This window comes from Pseudoliparis swirei, chromosome 24 (genome assembly GCF_029220125.1).
Source record: "Pseudoliparis swirei isolate HS2019 ecotype Mariana Trench chromosome 24, NWPU_hadal_v1, whole genome shotgun sequence".
NCBI classification, from domain to species: Eukaryota; Metazoa; Chordata; class Actinopteri; order Perciformes; family Liparidae; genus Pseudoliparis; species Pseudoliparis swirei.
This window is the reverse complement of record NC_079411.1, coordinates 17,967,570-17,985,778: the sequence shown is the minus strand read 5'-3', so window position 1 is coordinate 17,985,778 and position 18,209 is coordinate 17,967,570. Positions and strand designations below refer to the sequence as shown.

Below are 18,209 nucleotides of genomic sequence, written 5' to 3'. Positions count from 1 at the left end.
TGCGGAAGGTTATGTTTTGATCGCCGTGTATTTATTTATTTATTTATTTGTATGCGTGTTCCTCGCATAACAAAAAAAGTTTTAAACCGAATCGCATGAAATTTGGTGGGATGATTGGTTATTATCTGGGGACCATTTGATTAGATTTTGGGATCAATCGGGTCAAAGGTCAAGGTCATGGAAAGGTCAACATCTTCTTTTTACCATAGCGCGGTCAATTTTTATCGAATTGGCATGCAACTAATGCCAAAATGTTCATAATTCAATGCCCAATCTTGTGATATGCGAAGGTATGCGCTCTACCGAGTGCCCATTCTAGTTTCGTATTGTTTTTGCATTGTGTGCTGGCTGACAGTGCTCCACTTAGCGAGGCCTTCTGCTGTGTGTGTGAACGTCTGGGGATTTACGGCTCAAAGGGCGTCTGCGCTGAGCTTGTACGGAGGACTCTGGCCTGCACGGTCCCTTATTTCTCTTAGACGCTGTCAATCACTCGGGGATATACTGCAAATTGGTTCCACATTGTTGTTCGCGTGTTCTGACATTGACCTCATGTTGACCTCTAGTTGGATCACCAATTTGAAGAGCACAGAAAACAGAAATGTTGTTTGTCATGCATTCAGAGGGTTTTTGGACCCTGACACATATTTTTAAACCTTGGTATTTCGCAGTCCTGTGCCAAAATCATTACAATTATGTTTTCCGTCTACACTAAATATCCGCGTCATTACAAAGCGAAACAGGATTTTTAGAAGTTTTTTCTTATTGAACAAAAACACCCTTTGCTGTGAGGCTCGTTCAGGTGCCTTCTCGTTCTCTTGGTCGTCTTTGAGATGTTTCTACACCTTGATGGGAAATTAAATTGATAGAGTCTGGAGAGGCACTTACCTGTCCATGTAAGGTCTCGCAGCTGACAATGCTCAGAGCTAATAACCGAGCCATGAGCCCTGCCGGCAACTGCTCAGTGAAGGGATCATGGCGAGCCACGGCTCTGGTGAAGGCTACAAAAAAATTATGCTGCATGCATTGAAGTTTCCCAAGAACACAGAAGTTTTGAAACAACTATGACCTTTCCTACAGGCTGCCCAGCCAATCAGAGCGATCTGGAAAGCCAGGGCGTTGTTAGGAGAGTGACCATCAAGTTGCACCGACATGGTGGTCACTCTGGCGGAGCTCCAGAGATCCTGCATGGAGGTAAAAGAAGAAGCCAGTGACGCACGGCAGTGACAGCGTCATGATGTGGAAGTGTTCAGGAAAACATCAACTTTTGTTCTGGGAAGTTTGTTGCGTCGTATATGCAAGAAGACTTGAGGCTTTAAAAACTCTTTAACATCCAGTTGTTTCTTTTGTGTTTTGGTTGTCATTTTGTCTCGACTGATGAAGAGGAAAATCACTTTTATAGCTACAACAACTGAACAAAGTGAGGCTTGGGGTCTGAATACACTTTATATGAACATGTACATATTAATAATCTTAAATACAACTAAATAGACCACGATATTGTCCACATGTAGTAGTGATAGTTGACGTTGAAGGAGGAGCCAAGTATAAAATGAAATGAGCCTATATTTGACAGAACATGACAAAGTGACGTGACACCACAACATGTAAATTCAGTGTATAAAGATACTCACTGCAACATATGGGGGTGATGGTGATTATTTTCATGGAGCCCTGGGTTCATCATGAACAACTTGCTGGACCAGCATGATGCACACAATACAGACAGAAACAGGCACAAAGTAAACATGGCAGCCAACTAAGAAAACAGAAGTTCACAAGCTCACATGTGAGCGAAGGAAAGCGAGCAAGGGTGAAGGGGAGAGAGCTTTTATGAGAGTCAACCAGGGTGGTCCTTCAAGCTTGCATGTTCAGAAGGGAGGGTTGTCAACACCACACAACACAACACAACACACAAACAGCAGAAAAGCCTCCAAGTCACCCCACTTCTTCAAACCTCTCCCAAACCGCCACTGCAGACTCATCCAGATCTGGCCAATTCCTTCCCGCTATACCCACTCGCCAAGTTCATTCCGGCCAGCGGGTGTCTGGGAGCAGAACTGTGTTTGTTTCAATCAAATTCAAAACACTTTGCAGATGTTTGTTTTAGCTGATTCAGGTCTCCCACTTGTGTTGGCTAAAACCAAACAACCCGGTTCAAACCAGTCGATTTGGATGTAGCGGCAGCGGTTATATACATTTCTTATAAAGAATACTGATTTGTTTGATCCGTAAATATTCCACAGTTATCAAGCCAGAGCTCATTAATGATCCCTCCAACTCGTGTTCTTCTGGCTCGGGTCTCCAGCACCTGTCAGCTCAGCTCTTTTTATTTTGTTTGTATGAGCACTGGAGGCAGGAGTGGATATAGAGCAGCAGGGAGGAGTGGTTTGGCGGGAGGAGGAGAGGAAAGGAGGATATTTGTGATATTTACGGGCTGCAAGGCGGCACACGTCGCTGCGTATACTGCACAGCGCTTCACGGCGCTTAAGAGTTGTCTTTCTTTCAAAATACTTAACAACAATCCGAGATTTAGAATTTTCTAAATGTGGATTCTTGATTTAAGTTACGATTCTCAATACAGATCAGAACACTTCACGATAACGTTAATTCACCTTCACCCAATACACATTTAACAAATTATACTGTAACTCAATACAACCTCCGGACGTTAGCTGTTAGCTTCGATATTTGAATAACTATATACTGTAAGAATAATAGCTATAGCTCTCGTGCCGATTTCAACACCCCGAGTGTTAATCCTTATAAAGTTGGTCATTTGCTGCAGTTCCTGCCACACAGCTGTGATGTCCTCGATCATAATAACAGTATCAGGCGAACACAATTAGATTATGCATTGGAAAATTATAAAATAATGAAAGCAGAACAAAGAAAATATGCTCTCAAACTTGTCCCTTAATCCCTCAATGTAAACATGTAAACATGTTATTCTCAAGTTTTAAATAAATGTCTTTGAGCCATGTGTTATGGAAGAGGCGAGTCAAAGACCATCAAGACAGAACATTGATACCATGACAGTGGAGCAGTAGATTACTTTCCCACCCACAGAGGGGTATCCACATCTTTTCGTTTGTTAAAGGACTTTAATCTGAGCTATACACTTTGGAAAACTCTGTCCCCTAATATCCACTGTAAAGAAAAAACACCCAAAGAGGTGCAATATGTCACTCACAGCCATTGAAGCTGCATTTAAGAGCGGCTCATGGTCTCAGTTACTCAACCCAACGGGAACAAGCTTCTAGGCTTTAACATGTAAACTGTAAAATTACTCGTACGTGAAACAATAAAGATGTACGCACCGCGCCCAATAAGACAAGCTGTTATCAAGTGTTTTACTTAGAGCATTAACTGCCAGTACACACATAAAAATACCACACTGACTTAAATAAATGCAAAATATGAATATTTTTTATCTACTTTTTACCTTCGCATTGAAAATGCGAAAGGTTATGTTTTGATCGCCGTGTATTTATTTATTTGCATGTTACTCGCATAACTCAAAAAGTATTAAACCGAATCGCATGAAATTTGGTGGGACGATTGGTTATTATCCGGGGACTATTTGATTAGATTTTGGGATCGATCGGGACAACGGTCAAGGTTCAAGGTCATGAAAAGGTCAAAATCTTCTTTTTATCCAATTGGCATGCAACTAATGCCAACATGTTCATAATTCAATGCCCAATCTTGTGATATGCGAAGGTATGCGCTCTACCGAGTGCCCGTTCTAGTTTCTTCATGTTATCATTTTTTATTTTTACCATTACAGTCGTTCTTACAGGATGAATAATGAGCTGATGTCTGGATCTGCTGTTACATCTCCGTCATCATGTCCACGCCAGGTTTTAGGGATTGGAGAGGAGAAAAAAAAGAATAGTAAAACATTAGTCCGTGAGATTTGGGTTACCTATTGAGAGGAATGCTATTTTAGATCAATGGGGCTTGGACAATAATCATCACACTACAAATGTGTGCTATAATCTCTCATTTGCCCATGATACCATATTGTAAATATGTTTATATTGCTTTAATTAATGTTGCAACTGCTTAAACCATCTATAATCTCGTAAACACAGATCAAATCTGTTTATGAGATAAACGTGGGCAGCACGGTGGCTCAGTGGTTAGCACTGTCGCCTCACAGCAAGAAGGCCCGGGGTTCGAATCCCGGTTGTCCCGGTCGTTCCAGGTCCATTCTGTGTGGAGTTTGCATGTTCTCCTCGTGTCTGCGTGGGTTTACTCCGGTTTCCCCGGTCGTATGGATGTGAATGAATGTTGGTGGTGGTCGGAGGGGCCGGAGGGGACGGAGGCGCTGATTGGCTGCCACGCTTCCGTCAGTCTGCCCCAGGGCAGCTGTGGGTACTGATGTTGCTTACCACCACCGGGATGACTGTGTGTGTGTGTGACTACTGGACTCTGCACTCTGTAAAGCGACTTCGGGTGCCTTGAGAAGCGCTATATAAAATAAATGATTCTTATTATTATTATGAACACAAATATACACCGCATAATGTGTTCTCAAATCCCGCCCCTCATTCACAAATAACATTTTAAATCATATGAATGATATTTATGCATTTATATAGCATGGACTAAGCTCCAAGCTATATGAAAAGGGTGATAATACACATACATGCAACTTTAAAAAAAAGGTCCATTAAGACGTTTACGTTTTGCCTCTCACAGGATATTGTGGTGTCTTTGCTGAACGGCCTGAAACCTCCTAAAGCATGCACACTTGAACCGCTGCGTTTCCACATAAAACAGAACAAACAGCAGCGTGAACGTGAAATGAAGCCGACGACCAGATGAGCAGGTGTGTTTGTATGCATGCTGAACTCTGTATTATATGCTCTATATCAGGCTACATTACTTTTTAAAGCAGCACTTCTTCACAAACGGCCAATGAGTAAACAACAGAGGAGAGGTCTCAGACATGTTGTGATCTCTCGTGTTTACATTTTTGAAATAAAGGCGAAATAAACGGAATTTATTTGTTTGTGCAAATCTGTAAAGGCCTAGATGAGATGAACATGAGATAGGCACACTTTTATTTATTATAATAAACTTATCATTCTATTTATAAAACAGCAGCCTTTGCCCCAAAAGGCTACTATTATTGTCGTTATTTTATAGAATTAGATGTGAGCGATTATTTTAAGAAATAAAATTAATATATTTATATATATTTTTGTGTTCTTCATTTCGTGCAAGTATTATCTTATTCTTTGTCCAAATAAAAGAGAAGACATTTATAAAACTGCCAGTCAAAATGTTAATAAAGAGGATATGTTTTACTTTTTCATTCCACAAACTAACAATTTAATCACGTTTTTTTTCAAACATATTTTAAAACTGTACAATACATTCAGAAACATATATACATTTGGTGGCCTGTTTGCACGCTTCACCATCACATCATTTAAAAAAAATCCCATTTGATTTGTACATAATGTAGGTTTATTCTCAGACTGCAGGCAAGAAGACAGTTACATAAATAAATTAGACGACACTTTTATGATCCCAGTGGGGGAAGTGGACAGCTGAGAAACGGGGTATCTGGGAACCATTCTGTGCAGCGACACCGGAGACACATGCGAGCAGCTCGGGGGCAGAGAGGGGCCCGCGGCGGCGCAGCGTCCCGGGCCGCAGTGCTCAAAGGAGAGCCACGAGGGGACGTTCTCCAAGAGGAGCTCGCTGAGGGCCGGTATGATGCTGCTTGCAGGTGGGATGGCGGGACTGCCGTGCGAGTTTAATCGACTCCTTAATCCCAGATCGTGGTACAAACCGGGCCCCTGGGAGGGGAAGAAGCTCATCCTTTGCGCTCCGAGGAGAGGGAACACCGGCACTGGGCCGCGCTCCTTCGCCCTCAAGTCCTTCAAAAAGAAATGTGGCCGCTTGAAGCGTTTCCGCCGGCGAAGAAAACTCCCGTTTTCAAACATGCCGGCTGACATCGGATCCAGGGTCCAATAGTTGCCCTTGCCGGGATTCCCGGGCTCCCGGGGCATTTTGATAAAGCAGTCGTTCAGGGACAAGTTGTGACGGATGGAGTTCTGCCATGCCGGGAACTTCTCCCGATAGTACGCGAAGCGCTGGCTCATGAAGTCGCAGATCTCGCTGAGTGTGAGTCTCTTCTTCGGGCTCTGGAGGATCGCCATGGTGATGAGAGCGATGTAGGAGTACGGAGGCTTCACCGAGAAGGCCACCCTCTCAGGACCCTCGTGCAGTCGGAGCGCAAAGTGTGCCTCCTCCCGCACTTCAGAGAAGGATGAAGCGCTTTGCTCACAATCGGGAGTGCGCGTATTTATCCGTGAGAAAGCTGCGTCGTTCACATCTTCCCCGGCGCCCGTCTCCCTCATGACTTTGCTGTCCAAGGTCATGGTCCGAAGTGTGTCCGGTGGCCCCAAACACATGCGCTGATCTAGCCACAACGGGCGCACATCCCCTACTCCGCTTTCATTCTCATCGGACTGCATCTTAAGACTGCTCTGGCCTCCCATTCTAAACTTTCTCCTCCTCCTCTTCCTCCTCCTCTAGCAAGCGGTCCGTCTTCATCAAAACAACAACGAGTGCAGATTGGACACACGGAGCGTTGCAGCCAGAAGGTTTAAACTTTAAACTAAAGACATACTGAATATTACCGAGAAGACATCATCACAGCGGCTATCTGATCTCAAACATCACAAAGTCGTCTTTGCTCTGGACTGTCTTCTTGTCTTATTTGTGGATCAGAGTTTAAATCCAGACTCTCAGCAGGGGGAAATTGGTCTCGCAGTCACTCCAAACTAACACACACAGACTTCAGCATAAGAAGCATTAGCAAAATAAAATGAAATAATCTGAGAAACAAAGGCAAAAACACAAACGCATGTGTACATCAAGTGCCAGCTTTAAAACAAGTGGAGAACATCATGCAGGTGAAGATCCGTCATCACTGATCACCAAACGTGGACGAGGGAGACTGATTGTCATCCAACTACGTCCTGAATATTTAATATATATAATAATAGGTAAAATCTTTTCCAACTGAAAACAGACCAGCTGCCAGATCATTTTCAAATGTACCAGTATACATCTGATGTATTAATATGTTTTACATCTATGTCTTTATGTATTGCACTTCACCGGCTCGATCATTCATTAATGTTTAGTGTCATTTAAGTGCATAGCAGGTCTTTGGATTGAAATATGTGTAATACATGTACATTTTGCTGAGCTTCAGCTTTTATGCTCTTGGCTTTACACGGCGCTCATTTCCTTCGCCGTCTGGCACGCGGTGACAGAGGCAACTCTGGCTGTGTTCACGTGAGATGAAGACGTAATCCGTTTGGAAATAATAGCCGCACTGTATCAATTCATGTGCGGCCACCCACTTGGCAAATGGGCCTTGACTGCAGGGAGGGCCGAAGTAATGTGGGAAGCCTCATTACAGAACAATTCTTCCCTGGACCTCTCACGTTTAATGCTCTCAAACTATTTTATAATCATTGCACTTTTTCACAGGAGATTTATATCGAGATAAATAACCAGGCAACAAATTGGTTGTTTCATACAGAATTTAATACAGACCAAAACCCTGCAACACACACACAAGCACACGCGCACACACACATCTTATTTATACTCTTCTCACACAAAACAGCAATAATGAGTAAATCCATGTACCAATTTAAACCGGCAGCAACCCAAATGAACCACAACAAACCCCAAACAAACCACAATTAGAATCAATGACAAAAGACGATAAATAATTTAATTTAACGCATGCAACTAAATGAGCATATCCATAGAACTTCGCAGACAGCCTTGCCGTCGAAAGGTCCTGAGAAGTGAATCGTTCTGCAGTTGATGGCAGTGAACGCAGCACTGAGCTCAGGTTGCAGTTTGTGATTCTGCGCAAAAATAACTTTCTGCTGCGGCCATCTGGTGCAGCTGACCACTTATACACAAGGAACGCTGGAGCTATTCAGGTGGAAAAAAAACGTGACATTTTCCACTGAATGCGTCCACTTCCTGGCCCTTCAGGATGCCATTAATATTAGGAATGCTACAAATCAGTAAAAAAGAAAAAGCTACAAACAGGTTCGAGCACAAATGGACAGATCAGTGTAAACATTCAAGTACAGGGAGTTTTTTTTCCGAGGTCCCCCATTTTAAAAGTTTTTCTCTACTTTTTGAATGTTGTTCCCTGGTGTATACAGCATCTTACAAGCGACCATAGAGCCAACATGACGTTAGTGCCGTTTCCTGAGGTACAACAGTGTAGCAGTGACACTAATTTAAATACCGAGTCAAGTAAGAAGCTGGTGCTGCTCCTCTATGTTTGCGTTCCTGGCGGAGGACAAACAAGTACCGGAGCAGAGAGCGTCGTCTTGGACTGTTGTGTGCAAATGCGCGTCGAGCTCATTCACATGTGGACTCAAAAGCCTGTGCTCCGAGTGTGTCTCTTTAGGCGTTGTGTTTACGCTGAGCTGAGGTCAGCCTCACAAAGTTTCCACACTTGAGGCAGCACGAGTTGGAGTTGCCCTCTTTCCTGGGGATATGCCAGCATTTGACACAGCGCACTCTGTACTTCTTATACCTTCAAAAGTCAAGACAGAAGAAATACAGGAGCGATTAGCCTCTTTTGTTAGTTTGTATTTATCCATCACACCTATAATCACACGTATTATCTATGATATAGCACATTTAAGATTGTCCATCTGGAATGGATCATCATTCCTCTTTTCAGAAGCAAATTCAACATTGTATTATAAATTGTTTCATATAGTCATCCTTGGATTCATTGTTGCAAAAGATGCTGCATGTGTCTTATGTAAGCAGTAACAATTGTTTGACGTGTATTAAGATTTTACATTTACTTTGAGAAACGTCCAATACTGAAGTACAAATTTGAACACTAAAATACAAAATAAAAAACTATGGGGAAGTAAAACATATTTGATTTCAGCTTTTTCGCTAATGAAACCCAGTGTTGACAATGAGCCAATATCAGCTGTTTACGTGTTGTGCTTGAAAACAACAGTCCATTTCCTGCATTTGTGGCCGTCCATGTCTCCTTGATTACCAATTGTATTGAGTCGTTTCTAATCATTGTAATTATTGTCGTGGATTACTGTTAATAAATACAGAATGAACTGAAAAATGTCAGTTCATTCTATATTTTCAATATTTGGAAACAATTATACGAATAATTCTTCCTATGTTAGAGGTTATTTCATTTTGGATGATATAATATATCCGAAATAATTAACTTGTATAATCAATATTCATGGACTAATCATAAGGGACATCAATGTTAAAGCCAATATAGAAAATCAAAACTGTGGAAAAAGTATATTTTCTGAAAGTGTGCTTAAAAGCTAAGACTCAATCTATTACATTTAAAGGTGGCTCTAGGCTCCCACAGGGATCTAATAGATATGCCGTCGTACGTCATGGATGTTTTTAAAGCAGCCTTCAGTGTTACAATGAGCTACCTTATTCCACAGGCATTACAGAGTGGGGTCCCATCCTCTGCATCCCTCCACATGGGGGTCTTCCTGGTGCAGCATGATGCACACACCTTAACCTCTTTTGTAACGAAAAAAAACGTACCTTTAGTTAGTGTAATGGTCAGTTTGATGTGTGTACATAAAAAATGTTTTCCCAGCAACAGCTTCTATCAAAATACAGGCAACACTTGAGATGAAAAACATAGTGGCTGTAAATCGAGGCTGAATATCTTTAAAGAGTCACAGAAGAGCCTTGGCTGGTCTCTAAAGGCTGAAAATACAAACTTGTTCAAAGCATATGTACATTTCCAATAGTGAGGGTTTGTTATATTAAGGAAGTGTGAGCAAGGAGAGATGCTAAATCCCTGCATTGGCTGCACAGCTGTAAGTCAAAATGAAAAGTTAAAATGTATACTCTGTTTCTTGGTTTTAAGGGGAAGAGTTGATAGCCATTATTGTCTTAGGATGTTAAATAATAGTTTCCCCAAATAAATGTGCACTACCTGTCCTGAATGTCACATCGCATGGTTTGATGTGGGGGCGTCCTCTTGTGGAGATAAACGACATTTCGCGCAAATACAAACTACCTGCTTATTTTTAACTGGAGAGTCATGTTATTGATGCATTCATTTTAATCACATTATATTAGAATATGTGTCTGAAAGTATACTAACTATATATTGATTTACATAATGTGTAATGATTTAGTTAATAAATACATGATACGTTTGGTTATGTGGGTTTTCTCTTTTATCCTCCCCATTCAAGTTATTCTGAAAGAAACACATTTTACTCTGTGATGTGAATGAAATTGATTCATCTATATTTTATCCTTTGAATTTGAAGGGGCTCCACATTGCTGCCTAGGGAGCCAGTTAAAATATGAACTGACATTGGCTTCACAGACCAGCGCAGGCACTCAAGTGTTACTCACTAGAACTGCTGGCTGTCAGGTAGCTTTCCTCATCCGAGCTGCTGCTTTTACTGGATTTCTGGCAGGTCCGTTTTTTCTGCTTCGGCTTCCTCACACTCCTGCGGAACTCCTTGCTGCAGCAGATACCAATTAACATCAGTACAGCTAGCTGGCACTCAATAATTGGTCAACATTTATCTAGATACCCATGTAATTAATCTGTCACTACCTGTAGTTTGAAGTTATGAGTAGCCGACACTGTTCCCTGTTGTCGTCCAGCTCTCTGTACATCCTGAACGACACTCCCTGGAAGTCTGGGTCCTGGATATCCGCACTGCGCCTGGGATGAGGTTGTTTTCTTGGAGTCTTGGTTATCCACTGCTGTGGAGATGGAGACGAAATGTCCTCATTTTGTAGTGGCCTCTGTTCCTTCTTTGATGTCGCAGACGGTGATGGGTTTGTACATTCTGGTTCTGATGATGCGATTTTGTCATCTCTTTTTGCGAGGGACTGACACTTCTCTGGAGTGCCAAATAAAAGTGATGCTGATCGCGGAGGCAGGACGGGGTTCGGAGGGTGCAGCTGGGCGTCACACGGGGGCTCTGCAGTCAAATTAAGGTTTGAATTGGGGTCCAGTGCTGGCTTTGACAGAGCCACATTTGCATCTTCATTTGAATTAAAAGTCAGCTGGGCATCAAGGAATGCATAGGGGATGTGCGGTTCTGAAGAAAACTTTTCAGAGAAGGGTGCATGCAAAATATCTTGTTCAGAATAAACCCTCCTACACTCCTGGTTACACTCACATTGTCTGTCAACAGTGAGCAATGAAACATTTTCGGCGGCCTGTGACTGAACACAGCAGCCAACCTTGGAGTCTTTCACACGGCACTGTGGTTTATAACTTCTGGCTCTGCAGTTCCCTCTCACACCATCCGCAAGACGGACACAGGATGGGATTACTTGACTCTCGCAGATAAGGGATGGTCTCAGAGAGCACTCAACACTTGCACCGCCGACTCTCTGATCCATTACATCCGCTGTTGCAGTCGATGATTTGTCTATTGAATGGCCTAATTTTGTGGTAGATGATAATAAACTTGGTTCTGATTCCACATCTCCTTGATGGAGGAGCCTCTCACACTGCAGATTGATCAGACTCAATACTTTCCAGGGGCTGTTGCCTTTAGGATGCGGCTCAACCACAGTTGTGACCTTACTGCAGTGATTCTCCTCCTTCACCTTTTTCATCTGTTTATAAGGTGACAAACTATACTGGCAGGAACCATTGGAGATTTTAAACAGATGTCCATCCTCCTCCTTTTTTTCGACGATCAGAGGAGCATGTCTAGATGTCTCGTGTAGCCACGCAGATGGCAGATTTGGGTCCAGGAAGCTGTTGTGAACGGGAGATGCCAGCTTGGAAACTTCTTGGAAAAGGTAGAAGAGCGCTGAGTGAGAAGCATCATGTTCAATCGTGCTCTGGTTTCCCTGGATGAAGGCAGCTTGTTTCCTTGGCCCTGTGCTCATGTTGCGGAGGCGCCTGTTGCATAAAAACAAACAACTTTTATTTACAGTAGTTCCCAACCCATTTGTGTGTGGGAGGATGGGGGGGGGTTCCAGTGGTTGTTTAGCAAGTTGGAAAATAATAAAGAAACTTAAAACTGTTAATATTGCACCACAGAATAGTTTATTTTCTGATATTTTTCTACTCTTTGCTTTGTGGCTGGTGTATTGTTTCACCACTTTCGGTAACTAAATGTCTTTCAAATAATTAGTTGAGTACAATTGAACCTCCCACAGCTAATGGACATGTGAGGAGAAGTGGCCAGTAAATATTATTTCGTATTAAGCAGTCACAAGTTTCAAGGCTATCCGCTATTCTAGAGGGACAGGGATATTAAACATTGGTACAACGTGAGACTATTACAACACGTAGCCTGGCCACATCTCCTACAACTGCTAGCGTTACATGAGTTTGCAAACACCACCGTGAACGCAGATAATCTAGACCTAATGTCTGTTTTCCAAAATGAAAGTTATGTTGGCTTAAAAACATGAACACTTTTCTTGAACTGTGTAATTAGGCTCAAATTATTAGCGGAAGACTCGACATGGGCTAACGGGAATCGGCTAACGTCACTGTCATATTGTTATTTAAAAGCCTAACAAGGCCTAGCTGTCATTTTTTTCCTTGAAAATATGACCCGTCTGAATGGAGAAAGATACGATTCTTTTGTATCAAGTTGTAACTTATACTTAACTCGCTGGAAGAACTGTAACAAAGCGCCGAGCTTCCCGTGTAGTTTAAACGCGTTCGAGAACACTAATGTAGCGCTTTCGTTCCATGACGCGATGAGAACTTTCGCGGTTTTCACAGAGTTCGAACGTCGCGAGCGCAGAGGCAGATGTGATGGACACAATGTCAATACTGAGAAATCCCTGAAAGTACGACTATAAATTAATGTTATTTTATTATCTCATAGCTGCATCAGACGGCTATTAGGTCACTGAGGTCTCCATTTTTTGGACTACAAAAAAAAAATAGTGGCGTCAATCAGTGACTCCATTTTTAGCGAATGATCTGATTTAATGTATAAACTCTATTCTGATGCAGTCGTACAGTTTGACCGGCCTGGAAGTCCAATAATTGCATGTTCTGATCCATTAACTATGATCTAACAATTTGCAGTACGATGCTAGTCTTTATCCATTGTTGACCTGTCATGGCCTGTGTGGCGAACCGCCGTTCACAGTTGGGCCTGAACACAACAGCACAACATGTGGTCACAGTCGACCAGTCACCAGTCCACCCAGATCGGCCGTGCGCTGCGGTTGATGCTCACCTGGGATCCGCGAATTGAACATCGACTAATTTTCGAAGTACGCCGACTTCACTGCGAGCTCACGCCGCTGGTGCCGGTCGCTATGACCGGGGGCGTGTTTCGGATCAGGAGGAGTTACGCGGGTGTTTTTGGTTTACCAGATTACACCAGCTGGGCAATAAAAGCGTTGTCCGCGCGGTTTTCTAGTTTCACTCGACGCTGCAAAGCACTCTTTTGCGACGACACGAATGTTTCAGATACTTTCTTAAAGCCGCCCGCTAATTATGCCGTTAGCGTCGATATTTAAGTAGAATGGAAACACAATAAGTGTCCCCCTTTGCTTTGAGTCCTTGTCGCGTTTGAGGTCGCTGGTTAATGAGGTTATTGTTAAAGAAATAATTATGTTTAAAAACATTTTATTACACAACTTCACATTTGTCATTTTTAACGCATGTTAAACACAGTTGACTTACATTTGTGCGTAAGGACAAGTACAGTAGACTTTACCAAGTAAAGGGCAGAAACTCATTCCGTGGTAACGTTAAGCCCACCAGCTCACAGGACTCGTCTCCACCTCCATTCTGCTCTGGATCAAAGCGCACCTGAAGCTGAGAGGAAGTGCTTTCAAATGTATTTTTTTTTCTCCATCTGCCACTCTCAAGACAATTTGCCGAAATATGTTTTGCCGTGTTCAAGTGAGTGAAATGTAAGTGTAGTTTGTGTGTTTTTAACTCTAAATTCGAGCCCAAACTTTCAGCTTCAAGCCGCATTTCTCTTGTGATAAATGGTTTCTTCTTCCTCTGAATCTGGCTTCAGTACCATGCAGAAAGAAAACCTATTTAGGTCTATGACTTGGGTTGGTACATATTGATAAGCCAGCAAAATCACAGGTAAATATAAATGGAACTAAATGCATACCATATAAGTGAATCGAGAGCGTAAATGACTAGGAACATCTTCTTGGAATACTTGTGCGTTAGAGCTCAAGAGCTCCAACGAGGAATGTTCCATTGATGAACTTTGTTGAATCTTTCTCTGCAATGTAGAAGACAGATGTGGTATGTCTCTTGAATTGTCTAATGTTTTAGCAAAGCAGTTTGTTGGATTGAATGGCCTCTTGTTGCTGAGAACACCACGCATGAATAAATATATCTTCTGTTAAACCACAGTTTTTATGTTTTTTTTTGAAGTAACCATTGATTTCACCCTGAGTGAAATATTCTCTGGCTCTTCTCGATGTCACCTGCAGGCATGAGCTGTCGATTAACTGTGGGACTTTTTCAGTCTGGATGAAGTCTTGGGAGTTGCAACGGACCTTTTACTATCCTAGCCGTGCATTTCTCCGTGATCAACCAGCACACACAGCGTCACCTCCACCTCCCCTCATTTTTGTTCTCTGCGCCTCTTCTCAGTGAGGTTTGGGCACATGGCCATCCACGTAGAAGTTCCTCGTGACTTTGGGCAAGGTGAGCTCTATGCCGTTGAGCTCCGGCTTGAGAATGATCTGGCATCCCAGCCGGGAGTTCTCCTGAAGCATGGGCGCCATGTCCAACATGTCATCCTCCCTGAGAACCAAGATATGCGTCACACATTTGAAGCGATCTCCCTTTAAACCCGTCTGCGGTTAAGTAAACCGTCATGTGTAGCAGACCTACCTCTCATCAGGCTCTGCCAGCTTGTCGAAATGGGAGGAGTTCACGTAGACGTGACACGTTGAGCAGGCCAGCGAGGCTTCACACGATCCTAAATGAAAGGGACGCACAAAGCATGAGCAATAAACATCTTAAAGTCGTGCTTCAATTAAATATTTAACTGCGAGTGCTAACCTTCCAGTTCGATTCCATGCCTCTGAGCCAGATACATGACATTATCTCCCACTTTAGCCTTCACCGGGATCTTCTGGCCTGACCGATCTATGTACACCACGTTCACCCTGAAACAGCAGCGGGTAAAAAAACAACTTCAGCCCAAAAAAACAGACTTGAGTTCATCTAGCAAGGTTTTGAAGTTTATTCCATCATTATACCCTTATACTGCTTACAAAATAAAGACAGGAGGGGAACTATGTACGGGAAAGTGGTTGAATTAGGTCAGTGTACATAAAATCCACTACAACCTAACAGTACTCAGTGTTACAAGAAAAATACTTTGTGATGTTTAGTTTGCATCCACACAGTTAACGGGCTTCATGTGAAGCCATAATTCAAGGAGCACAAACCTTTTCCCATATCTATCCAACTACCCATTTTCTAAATAATGTAGTTAAAGTGTTATTTTTACTGTCAGGCCAAACCAAAACATTTCCTGCTCAAACATGCTGGAAGGGGAGGGAACATTCAGATTTCTGCTGGTGCCTCCGAAATCCTGTCGTGAATAAAACAGAGCAGAGCTCGACTGGTTTTAGGGGGTGAGGGTAAGTCTTTTGATATCAAGCGCATGTTAAATAGTATTAGTACTATGTAAATTCACCTCATTTACAGAACACTTTTCATCTTTAGCAAGAAAAAGTTCCACTATAGTTCAGGGTCACCACTGAAGGTCACTGATGACAGGAGAAGCCAAGAATAAAATCAGCACGCTCTGCAGTTAATGGATGACTCACACATGTTGGATGACGAATTAAATGCTGTACGACAAACTGTACCCTCAAAATAATACTTTATGGGGTACATGTGTCTTGTGGACAGCACGTGCATTCTACACAGGCTGCTGGTTTCCAGTACCTCTGGTTCAGTGACGGTCCATTTAGGATGTGGTCCAGAAAAAAGTAATAATTGAATATTTAGCATGACTCATGACACATGAATTTTCATCTCTCCATCACACATTACTAACTCTGCTTTCTCCCCAGAGTCCTTTTGACTTCACGTCTCATGGGGTCATCGGACTCTGAGACGGCATAGATCCTATCTGCCTGATGGATCATCGAGGTCTGGGTCGTGGAATTCCTGCTACCGACCACGCCACTGCCCTGTTGAGACTCCGCCCACTCCTCCTCTCTACCTCCATCTGCCTGATGGATCGTGGAATATGCCTACTATGAACTATTCATACACTCTATCACATTCATTGAATGTATTTAAACTCTAAATCTGTCCTTCTGTACACATGACATCTATTGCATCTGTCCATCCTGGAGAGGGATCCTCCTCTGTTGCTCTCCTGAAGGTTTCTTCCCTTTTTCCCCCCTGAAGGGTTATTTGGGTGTTTTTCCTGATCCGATGCGAGGTTTTGGGGCAGGGATGTCTGTGTACAGATTGTAAAGCACTCCGAGACAAATTTGTAATTTGTGAAATTGGGCTATACAAATAAACTGAATTGAATTGAAAACTCAATTATTTAAGATATCTTTCAATGTGGACTAAATGTAGCCTCCAATGACTTGAACTTCAGTTTCGATGTTTTTAAGTACAACGTGTGCATCGATTAACACCAACTGAGAACACCATATCGATCCACAATAATAACAATGTTTAAAAAGTCCCCAGTACACTTACACATCGTCAGGGTCCTCTGCATTGGAGATGCCCTCCTCGCTGTGGTACAGACCTTAAAAACAAACAGCATCCGGTCTGTGAGTGTTTCTGGGAACAGAGGTGACACCAGCTCCTCCTGACGGAGACGGGTGGATGTTTCACTTGTTGCGTTGCGCGTCACAACCCCATCTGGGTATGTTGATGTCAAGTTACACAAGTGCCATTGAGCAGACTTTCGACCCTGACCCCTGATATCAGTTGACCACCTGCTACCCAAACTCCACTGGCATCAACACGATCTTACAAACTTCAACGGAAGGAAAAAGTTACTTTTTTAGAAATATTGTACACAAATAGTCGGAGAACCAGCCATCTGAGTGGGGCTAAACGTGTTAGCACACTGCACCACTCACCTTTACTCGTCTGCAAGTGTCGATTTATGGTCCGAAAGCTATCAAACGAGCCCCTCCTTTGTGAATTACAAACGCCGCTGACACCGCCGTTTGACCGGTGAAAGGGACAGTTGCTGCAGTCCGGTAAAGCTCGAGAAAGCCTCAAAGTCAGCCCCACGCTCGACCGGACAGCCGCCGCGGCCGCCATGTTTCTGTTTTGGTCACAAGACTGAACGCAGCCAATGGGAAGAGAGCGCTGTTGAGCTGTCATTGCTGTGGTCATAACCTGCTCCGACAGCAGAGGGCGCTGCTGCGTCACGGACAGGTATGAAGACCTGCTGGAGTCCCTTCAACACTTACTTGATGTTGTAGTTTATCGTTATGGGGCTCATTTTAACTGTACTGTCGTTAATTTAAATCTCTAAGAAGATGAGCATGTGTTTTGTAAGCAGAATCATGGTGGAGGCTTTCGTTCCACCAGTTAATGGTGGGATGTCTTATTTCCGAGCTGGACGGTAGAGACTGTGCAATTTTGAGTTACTTTGACCTGAGTGTTTCCTTTTTCAATTATTTTCTTAATTCCACTCCACTACATTATTTTGCTGATAATACTTTTAGACTAATACTATGATGATGATAATAATAATAATCATAATATTCCACTTTTATGGTTTTCTTGATAAGTGATGGATGATGTTGCATACGTGTTCCCCTAAAATTAGATACAATTTATAATTAATAAATAATTTGAATGCTCTTCTGATTCTTGTAATGGCCTGTTTTCACACTGTGGTATTGCTGTTTTGTTTTCTTACATTCCATTAGCATACTACATTTGTTGCTACTGTACTTTCCACTTGCATCCCGGACCAGGTTAAGCCTGTTAAAGTTAACGATTAAAAGAATCAAAATACAAAATGTTATATTTCCATAAAGTCTCATTTACTGTTCAGCTTCATACTCGCTGAAATCACACGTCAGAAAAGACACATTCTACCATGTTTATGTGTGCTGTAGAGGAAGAAGAAGTTTGATAAGAAATCAAATGCAGGCTGGCCAAACTGTTTTGTATGTCTGAAACCACTGGCGTGTGA

At 42.6% G+C, this 18,209-nt stretch overlaps 3 protein-coding genes across 4 annotated transcripts; all 3 read right to left on the bottom strand.

Moving 5' to 3' along the window:
- Positions 1-5,310: 5,310 nt before the first annotated feature.
- On the bottom strand, positions 5,311-6,547 carry LOC130190472 (forkhead box protein D1-like). Its single transcript, XM_056409906.1, has one exon. It carries the CDS (start codon positions 6,516-6,518, stop codon positions 5,508-5,510), a length of 1,011 nt encoding a protein of 336 aa, XP_056265881.1. The 5' UTR covers positions 6,519-6,547; the 3' UTR covers positions 5,311-5,507.
- Positions 6,548-7,562: 1,015 nt separating this feature from the next.
- On the bottom strand, positions 7,563-13,566 carry zglp1 (zinc finger GATA like protein 1). 2 transcript variants are annotated; one of them, XM_056410090.1, is made up of 4 exons: positions 10,655-13,566; positions 10,447-10,559; positions 9,498-9,591; positions 7,563-8,599 (listed from the first exon to the last, which is right to left on the bottom strand). In XM_056410090.1, the coding sequence occupies exons 1-4, from the start codon at positions 11,950-11,952 to the stop codon at positions 8,467-8,469; spliced, it is 1,638 nt and encodes a 545-aa protein (XP_056266065.1). In that variant the 5' UTR covers positions 11,953-13,566; the 3' UTR covers positions 7,563-8,466. The 2 variants fall into 2 exon arrangements, with proteins under 2 accessions (XP_056266065.1, XP_056266066.1); XM_056410091.1 differs by lacking the exon at positions 9,498-9,591.
- An 80-nt stretch (positions 13,567-13,646) lies between these two features.
- fdx2 (ferredoxin 2) lies at positions 13,647-17,338 on the bottom strand. Its single transcript, XM_056410092.1, has 5 exons — positions 17,137-17,338; positions 16,745-16,796; positions 15,074-15,180; positions 14,903-14,990; positions 13,647-14,812 (listed from the first exon to the last, which is right to left on the bottom strand). Exons 1-5 carry the CDS (start codon positions 17,321-17,323, stop codon positions 14,656-14,658), a joined length of 591 nt encoding a protein of 196 aa, XP_056266067.1. The 5' UTR covers positions 17,324-17,338; the 3' UTR covers positions 13,647-14,655.
- Positions 17,339-18,209: the final 871 nt, after the last annotated feature.

Excerpts from the sequence above, each read along its gene's own strand:
- LOC130190472 (XM_056409906.1), bottom strand. The coding sequence starts at position 6,518 with ATGGGAGGCCAGAGCAGTCTTAAGATGCAGTCCGATGAGAATGAAAGC.
- zglp1 (XM_056410090.1), bottom strand. The coding sequence starts at position 11,952 with ATGAGCACAGGGCCAAGGAAACAAGCTGCCTTCATCCAGGGAAACCAG. Across the intron at positions 9,592-10,446 it reads CCTGACAGCCAGCAGTTCTA|AGGTTAAGGTGTGTGCATCA; the intron begins GTGAGTAACACT and ends TCGTTACAAAAG. Across the intron at positions 8,600-9,497 it reads TGTAATGCCTGTGGAATAAG|GTATAAGAAGTACAGAGTGC; the intron begins GTAGCTCATTGT and ends TGACTTTTGAAG.
- fdx2 (XM_056410092.1), bottom strand. The coding sequence starts at position 17,323 with ATGGCGGCCGCGGCGGCTGTCCGGTCGAGCGTGGGGCTGACTTTGAGG. Across the intron at positions 16,797-17,136 it reads ACACTTGCAGACGAGTAAAG|GTCTGTACCACAGCGAGGAG; the intron begins GTGAGTGGTGCA and ends TTTGTTTTTAAG. Across the intron at positions 15,181-16,744 it reads GCAGAGGACCCTGACGATGT|GGTGAACGTGGTGTACATAG; the intron begins GTAAGTGTACTG and ends CTGCTGTTTCAG.